The following is an 8,318-nucleotide window of genomic DNA, read 5'->3' on the forward strand; positions in this document are numbered from 1 at the left end:
GGAATAAACCTACCAAATTTCATTACCTTTGAGAACGATTTGATATGCCGAAATTGTTTCCTCCCAAACCCTAACGATTCTGATCTTTCTCCTTTATCTAAACCAAACCAACCAAACCAAAATCGCGAATTAAAACAAACCCGACGAACCCAGAAATAGTGGTGTCGATCGATACCACAAGGGTATCGATCGATACTCACACCAAAACAACAAAAATTGGTTCGCGGATGTTACATATATTATGTGAATTAAATGTGAAAATTAATTGTTTTTAAATTTTTGGTTTATTATAATTTTTCTTTTTGTTAAAATTGCATTGCCAAGTGGACCAATAAGGAGAGACTGAAACTCTACTTTTATATATATGATGATTATATATATATATATATTTATATATATATATATATATAGGTGTGACTATTCATATATGTCATGAAAACTTAATAAATTTATAAATTTATAAGTTATAAAGTGTTTGATGTACATATAAAGTATAGTTTACATTACATATTTTGAAATTATCTAAATGTAATTCAGAACTAATAATTTTTTGTATGTTTTATAAACCTTGAAACATAATTTTAAATTAAAAGCAATAACAAAAAAATATAAAAGCTTAACAACATGATGTTGTGTATGCATGTTGTGTATAGAATTCTTTTACACATTGTGTAAATAGAAACTCATGAGACTGTTTAAAATAAATAAAGCTCAATCATTAAAATCATTCATAATAAAATCTTGTTCAACTTAATACGAGTAACATTTTCTTTTTGAAAAGAGTGGATGAACAGAACATCTAAAATATATAGAACATTTAACCAACAAGTAAAAACTCAAGCATGCTTAAAGAAATCATGAAATCAAGGTTTAAGTAATTCATAAAAGTAAATAGCATAAAACTGATGATAAGGTTTAAATGTTACTTATTAGAAACGAGTACAAGAGGTAAAGACTCTCTCTAAGAAACAAAGCAAAGCTAAAGAGAAAGAGTTTTGGTGAACTTCAAAGGCTTCGACGGCGATCCAAAGAGTTGTAGCTTCTCTGGTCGTCTCTTACACTGCTAGTGATTAAAGACTAAAATTTTGGTTTATTTTAAGCAATTCTAGCAAACATTATAATCCTAATTCATTTAGTTTTGAGAGCACAATAACACCAACTATTGGTTGGCTAAGGAAGCTTTTTCCAGCTAATGATCTGTTCAAGACCTATGAGCTCATGTAGGAATTCTCTAGGGTTCTTGATATATATATATATATATATTGTCAATCATATATTAATTAAAATATTACTTCATAATTTGGTCATCCAAATAGGAGATATAGTTTGCAAAAGTAACTTCAAAAACAAGAGATCTAGAAGAACGAGCTAGCCAATCCGCTTTTGAATAAGAAGAACGAGAATTAGGAGAACATAAGAAAAGAGGCACGAAGCAGGTGAAAGTCATTCAGTTGGTTGGAAAAGACCGATCAATCTTTAACTGAAACTTTCTTAAAAACTCTATATGTTTCTATGTCATAAACGCTCTATATTTACATAACAAGGTATTTTTTTACGTTGCTTAATCATTAAATTTTTCTATTTACGGATATATATTTTTTTTTTATCATCAGTCAACTCTTATCTTAATTACCAAATAATTCAAAAACACTAAAAAAAAAGAGTCAACATTCTAAAAACAATTTTCTTAGATTAAGACTAAACTTATTAAGAAGACTTTAACAATTAAATAATAACAGTAAGGAAGAATCTACTAATTAGAGGTGAAGTCGTACTAGAAAGAGATAGAAAAAAATAATTAGGCAATAAAAATCGAACTTAGTTATTTAATTTTATAAATAAATCTGTGTTAGACTAATCAATAATTATTTTGTCGTTTAATAATTTCCAATTTAAATAATCTTTAAGAAATCATTATCAATATAGTAATACATTAAATATTAAAACATTTCTATACAAATTTTCCTTTTAAAATTAAAAGATTACAATTAAAACACTAAAAACAAATAGAAACAAAATGTTTGTGAGTTAAAAAAAAAAAATCCAGATTGTGTTGAGAGAAAAAACATTTCTAGGGCATGTCATTGACTTCCTTTGAAGGAGAGAGAGACTGATGAAAAGAAGAAAAAAAAAAGTAAGAAAGGGAATGAAATAAATCCGATCGAATACAATTTTGACGTCCGCAAGGACACTATTCTCTCTCTTCATCTTCCTCTCTCTTGTCTCTCTCTCTCTCTCTCTCTCTCTCTCTAAAGATACAGCGAAGAACAGGACACAATACTCTGAAGCTAAAAAAAGGTATAATTTAATAAAACCCAGAAACAACAATTTGTAGAGGCGGCACAGGATTGTTCTGTTTCTCTCGTCTTTTGGGTTCTTCTTATCCCCAAACCCACTCCAAAAAAAAAAACAACACACACACACAAAAAAAAAACCCTAAAAGACTTGCAAAGTTTCTTCTTCATTTGTAATTGTTTTGTGTTCATCCAAGTTTTCTTAAGATTAAAAAGAGTTGATTTTGGTTTGTAAAGTTTATACCTTTTTTCTTGTCCGATTCTCTATGATTTGAGTCTTATCGAAGACTTTATTCTTCAATTCCAGCTTCTGGTAAGTTTGTATAGATTGTTTCTCACTATTTATCTCTGTTTTCTCAATTAGGGTTTGATCAAGCTTTCTTTTCTGGGTTCTTCTTAACTTTTTCTTTTTTTTTGCTTTTGTCTCTCTGTGAGGACTGTTTCTTGATTTTTATGTTTTTGTTGTTTTGCTTAAAGGTGCTGAGTTTCGAATGGAGTAGATTTGCTTAATTTTGGATCTGAGAAATTCATTTGTAATCAAACAGAGATTACGGAGACAAGTGTTTTGGGTTTGGTCTTAGAATGTTCGATACGGAACCTCACCACTCAGATTCAGCTCTTTCCTACATCTGTTTCGTGGAATTTACGACTCTGAAGCTTATCATTGGTCAGAAAGAAGACGTTTCTACTTCATTGTGCCTTGGAGACATCTTTACTCCTCCAACACAGAGGAGCTGAGTTTTTTTGTTTTAACGCCTTGAAATCTCAGTCAGTTTTGTTCTTGCTTTTTGTTGGATTGTGAAGTTGTGATTATTTGAGGGAGTATGGTACCATCAGAGCCGCCTAATCCTGTTGGCAGTGGCGAAAGTGTTCCGCCTTCCATCTTAGGAGGACAAGGAGGAGCTCCTCTTCCTTCCCAACCAGCATTTCCTTCCCTTGTTTCTCCCCGTAATCAGTTCGGTAACAACATGAGTATGAGTATGCTTGGGAGTGCACCAAACATATCTTCCCTCCTCAATAATCAGTCTTTTGTAAATGGTATTCCCGGTTCTGTTATTTCTATGGATACAAGTGGGGCTGAGTCAGACCCGCTGTCCAGTGTCGGGTTTAGTGGTTTGTCTTCTTTTAATGCTCCGGGTATGGTGTCCCCGCGCTCATCAGGTCAAGTTCAGGGTCAGCAATTCTCGAATGTTTCATCTAACCAGTTGTTGGCAGAGCAACAACGGAATAAGAAATTGGAGCCTCAGAATTTTCAACATGGTCAGCAGCAGCAGCAGTTTCCAACCGTGCGTGGAGGCGGGTTAGCAGGTGTGGGACCTGTCAAGTTGGAACCTGGTCAGGTTTCGAATGATCAGCAGCATGGTCAAGTACAACAGCCACAACAGAAAATGTTGAGAAACCTAGGATCAGTAAAGTTGGAACCGCAGCAACTTCAGGCCATGAGAAACTTGGCCCAAGTGAAAATGGAACCTCAACATTCAGAGCAGTCATTGTTTCTCCAACAACAGCAGAGGCAACAACAACAACAACAGTTTCTTCAAATGCCAGGACAATCTCCGCAGGCTCAAATGAACATATTTCACCAGCAGAGACTTATGCAACTTCAACAACAGCAACTCCTGAAATCTATGCCTCAACAACGTCCTCAATTACCACAGCAGTTCCAACAGCAGAGTTTACCTCTGAGGCCACCTCTGAAACCAGTGTATGAGCCGGGCATGGGTGCTCAGCGACTTACTCAGTATATGTACCGACAACAACATAGGCCTGAAGTAAATCTTCTTACCTTTTATTAATTATTTTTCAGCCTATTGTTTTTCTTCGTGATTGACAGATCTGTCTGCTGTTAATGCAGGACAATAATATCGAGTTCTGGAGAAAATTTGTAGCTGAGTACTTTGCTCCCAATGCCAAAAAGAGATGGTGCGTTTCGATGTATGGCAGTGGCCGGCAAACAACTGGCGTTTTCCCTCAGGTTTACTGCTCAGTGAACTTGGTCTTGTTTGTAATACGATTGTGAAAGAGCTTGTCTTTTCATCTAGTTATATCGTCTTTTGCTAAGCTGATTTCATGCAACTGAGCCAGTTGTTTTAGTCAGTTAGGTACTTGTTTCATGTTATACTTCTTTACATGGATATTTTATTTAACAAACATTGCAGGATGTGTGGCACTGTGAGATATGTAACCGANTTCATGCAACTGAGCCAGTTGTTTTGAGTCAGTTAGGTACTTGTTTCATGTTATATTTCTTTACATGGGTATTTTATTTAACAAACATTGCAGGATGTGTGGCACTGTGAAATATGTAACCGAAAGCCTGGACGTGGTTTTGGTATGTTATTTAGATAATCAGTTCTTGACTGCTTGTGTTGTTTTGGAATATAACTTGTTTTCTTAGTTGCTCATCTTTTGTGTCTTTGCCTTTTTCATTGTTTAGAGGCAACCGCCGAAGTCCTCCCTCGGCTTTTTAAGATAAAGTATGAAAGTGGTACTTTGGAAGAACTTCTATATGTCGATATGCCAAGGGAATCTCAGAATTCATCTGGTCAAATTGTNAGATAATCAGTGCTTGACTGCTTGCGTTGTTTTGGAATATAACTTGTTTTTTTAGTTGCTCATCTTTTGTGTCTTTGACTCTTTCATTGTTTAGAGGCAACCGCCGAAGTCCTCCCGCGGCTTTTTAAGATAAAGTATGAAAGTGGCACTTTGGAAGAACTTTTATATGTCGATATGCCAAGGGAATCTCAGAATTCATCTGGTCAAATTGTGTTGGAGTACGCAAAAGCAACACAAGAGAGTGTATTTGAGCATCTTCGAGTTGTTCGTGATGGCCAACTTCGAATAGTATTCTCTCCAGATCTTAAGGTTCTTCAAACAACTCTTTTCTCTCACAGCAAATTATGATACCATTATTTTTTTCTCCAATCCCTTCATTCTTGTAAGTTCCTCCTCAGATATTCTCTTGGGAATTTTGTGCTCGGCGGCATNATCTCTCGCAGCAAATTATGATACCATTATTTTTTTCTCCAATCCCTTCATTCTTGTAAGTTCCTCCTCAGATATTCTCTTGGGAATTTTGTGCTCGGCGGCATGAAGAGCTGATTCCACGAAGGCTTTTGATACCACAGGTAACTTCAAGAAAGATTAAACATCTTTCCTGCATCGTAGGGGTTTATGTTTATAACAAACTGATATACCTAGTCTGTTGAGGCCTATGTTGTTTTCAGTTCATATGTTTTTGCTCTGGCAGATAGTTATTTTGGAGATGCGACCTTTCATTTTAGCACAAAATTAGAAATACTGTCTTAATATTATTCTATCTGCTTTTGTATACGAAATCATCACTTTTCCCTTTTTTGGTTTCCAAATTTCAATAGGAGTAGAATATACAGAAAAATCATTTAAACGGCTTAGGTAATTAGCTCTTTTTTTTTGTATTCACGTACAGGTTAGTCAGCTTGGATCGGCAGCTCAGAAATATCAGCAAGCCGCTCAAAATGCAACAACAGATTCTGCTCTTCCGGAGTTACAAAATAATTGCAACATGTAAACTTCTCCTCTCTTTTGTTGTTAGATTGATGTAACTATTCATGTTACTCAGACTTTTAGTTGGTGATGTCTGATGTGCTGCCATTGTTCTGCAGGTTTGTTGCATCTGCTAGACAATTGGCAAAGGCCCTAGAAGTACCACTCGTGAATGATTTGGGATACACAAAGAGATATGTTCGGTGTTTGCAGGTATATGAAAGAATGTCTCAATATCCCATTGCATCTCTGCAGTCTTGCATAAAACTTTAGATACTTGCATTCCCTGGACGTTCAGCTTTGAAAGGGATATCCATAATGAAATAATTAAATCAACCTCTGTAATAACCCTGTCCCTGTGACCATGTCTGCCAATGCACATTATTGATTTTTTTTGCAATATTGTAGATCTCGGAGGTGGTAAATAGTATGAAGGACTTGATAGATTATAGCAGAGAAACAAGAACAGGACCAATCGGTAAGTCAATGTGACCTCCTGTCAAAGTATATGGTGTTTTTCTTCTTATAGCATCTAATTCCTTTTCCGTGTTTTTCTATTTGGTACAGAAAGTTTAGCCAAGTTTCCACGGAGAACAGGCCCTTCATCTGCCTTGCCTGGTCCTTCTCCTCAGCAACCCAGTGATCAACTGAGGCAGCATCAGCAGCAACAACAGCAACAGCAACAGCAGCAACAGCAACAGCAAACAGTTGCCCAGAATGCAAACAGCGATCCAAGTAATAGGCAGGTGGCACTAATGCAGGGAAATCCCAGCAATGGTGTAAATTATGCCTTCAATGCAGCTTCTGCATCCACCTCCACCAACAGCATCGCAGGACTCATCCACCAGAATTCAATGAAGGCGAGACATCAGAATGCTGCTTACAATCCTCCAAACAGTCCGTATGGAGGAAACTCTGTTCAGATGCCGTCACCTAGTTCCTCGGGTACCATGGTGCCATCATCGCAGCAACAACATAACCTGCCAACATTTCAGTCTCCAACATCCTCATCTAATAACAATAATCCCTCTCAAAACGGGATACCATCTGTTAATCACATGGGTTCCACAAACTCACCAGCAATGCAACAGGCGGGTGAGGTTGATGCAAACGAGTCTAGCTCGGTGCAGAAGATACTGAATGAAATCCTGATGAACAACCAAGCTCATAATAGCTCAGGAGGAAGCATGGTTGGGCATGGGTCTTTCGGGAATGATGGGAAGGCAGCTAATGTAAATAGCTCTGGTGTTCTGCTGATGAATGGCCAAGTGAACAACAGCAACCCAAGTATTGGAGGTGCTGGTGGGTTTGGTGGTGGGATGGGTCAGTCCATGACAGCTAATGGAATGAATAATATGAACGGTAACAATAGTCTCATGAACGGAAGAGTTGGGATGATGGTGCGGGATCCGAACGGGCAACAGGATCTAGGAAACCAGCTCTTAGGAGCAGTGAATGGTTTCAACAATTTTCAGTGTGATTGGAACGCCTGAGATAAAAAGATGAAGATGAACAAGACTTTGATCGGGTAATGTTTTGCTTGTGCAGCATTACACAACTCAGCTCAGGATAAGGATAGGCCATAAGCCGTGATATTGTGCTTAAGAAAGGAAAGAGTCATATCTTGTACCAACAACTGGTTTCTAGGTCACCCCTCTTACAATCACCATACCATCTCTTGAGTTACTGTTTCCTTTTCTTTTTAAAAATCTTGGGGAGTTTTCTTATGCTTTATAGTTATAATGTACATCTTTCTATGGGTGTGTGTTCCTTAGGGCACATTATCAGGGAGGCAATGATCAAGCTCTATCCTTCATTTATCTCTCTCCCATGTGTTAACTAAACTTTCCTAAATTATCTGACAAAAACGTTAAATACGTAATGCCTTTTTGAAACGAAAAAAGTGCAATGTCTATGTATGATCGATCTATGATGTCTATGTTTGGACGATTGTTAGTTATTCGTGCAATAATGGTTATGTACTATGTCTAATTGTCTGTGGTTGGTCAAAATTGTCCACTCATAACACCGAAAATCCAAATTGTCTCTTAAACAACAAAAGATTTTTTTACTCATAAGTTTGCACAAGTGTTGTGTATTCATCTACTCACATATGACCACGAGATTCAACATTGACAAAATTAAAAAGAACAAAATGAGAATACTGTAGTTTCAGAAAGAGTAGTCTTTCAAATCTGCTCTAGAGTCGTCCATGTCAATTTCAGACAAGCATTCTTCAGCGGTAAGAGGAGGGAGTTTACGAGTCTTACGCTTCAGGTTGTGTTTGTGCCAATCACTCTTACAGTGCTCTCTGTATTGCTTAGCCTCCCCAACAAACGTGTTGCAAGTGCTGCACTTGGTCCCCTTCTTTTCTTCTCCTCCTTCTTGCTTTATGTTATCTGTAGTACTTATCTCTTGCTTCTGCATTTTCTTGCTAAGTTCAACGACGGGATCAGTCAAATCCTTAGTCTCAGCCTCAGCAGGTAACAACGGCTTGTG

The 8,318-nt window shown here is 36.9% G+C and overlaps 2 protein-coding genes across 6 annotated transcripts in view; one reads left to right on the forward strand and one right to left on the reverse strand.

The window, feature by feature from the left end:
* Positions 2,167-7,645, forward strand: LOC104757933 (transcriptional corepressor SEUSS). Of its 4 annotated transcripts, none has more exons than XM_019239482.1 (11): positions 2,167-2,298; positions 2,772-4,066; positions 4,150-4,269; positions 4,578-4,626; positions 4,732-4,839; positions 5,053-5,159; positions 5,354-5,422; positions 5,743-5,840; positions 5,939-6,032; positions 6,228-6,297; positions 6,387-7,645. In XM_019239482.1, exons 2-11 carry the CDS (start codon positions 3,119-3,121, stop codon positions 7,310-7,312), a joined length of 2,589 nt encoding a protein of 862 aa, XP_019095027.1. In that variant the 5' UTR covers positions 2,167-2,298; positions 2,772-3,118; the 3' UTR covers positions 7,313-7,645. The 4 variants fall into 4 exon arrangements, with proteins under 4 accessions (XP_019095027.1, XP_010479028.1, XP_010479026.1 ...); XM_010480726.2 differs by lacking the exon at positions 4,732-4,839 and having other exon boundaries at positions 2,772-3,332; positions 3,456-4,066; positions 4,945-5,159; XM_010480724.2 differs by lacking the exon at positions 4,732-4,839 and having other exon boundaries at positions 4,945-5,159.
* Positions 7,843-8,318, reverse strand: part of LOC104757934 (ribosome maturation protein SBDS-like) — a 3,603-nt gene continuing 3,127 nt past the window's right edge. The window contains exon 6 of one of the 2 annotated variants that reach the window (XM_010480729.1): positions 7,843-8,318. This exon is cut by the window's right edge and continues 1 nt beyond it. In XM_010480729.1, the coding sequence (XP_010479031.1) occupies positions 7,992-8,318 (327 nt within the window). In that variant the 3' untranslated portion in view covers positions 7,843-7,991. The other variant, XM_010480728.1, reaches the window with a different exon arrangement.

This window comes from Camelina sativa, chromosome 17 (assembly GCF_000633955.1).
Source record: "Camelina sativa cultivar DH55 chromosome 17, Cs, whole genome shotgun sequence".
NCBI lineage: Eukaryota > Viridiplantae > Streptophyta > Magnoliopsida > Brassicales > Brassicaceae > Camelina > Camelina sativa.

What these genes read in the sequence shown, in the direction of transcription:
- LOC104757933 (XM_019239482.1), top strand. Translation starts at nt 3,119, where the DNA reads ATGGTACCATCAGAGCCGCCTAATCCTGTTGGCAGTGGCGAAAGTGTT. An exon ending in AAAGCCTGGACGTGGTTTTG is followed by an intron (nt 4,627 to 4,731) that starts GTATGTTATTTA and finishes TTCATTGTTTAG; the next exon opens with AGGCAACCGCCGAAGTCCTC. An exon ending in GATATGTTCGGTGTTTGCAG is followed by an intron (nt 6,033 to 6,227) that starts GTATATGAAAGA and finishes GCAATATTGTAG; the next exon opens with ATCTCGGAGGTGGTAAATAG.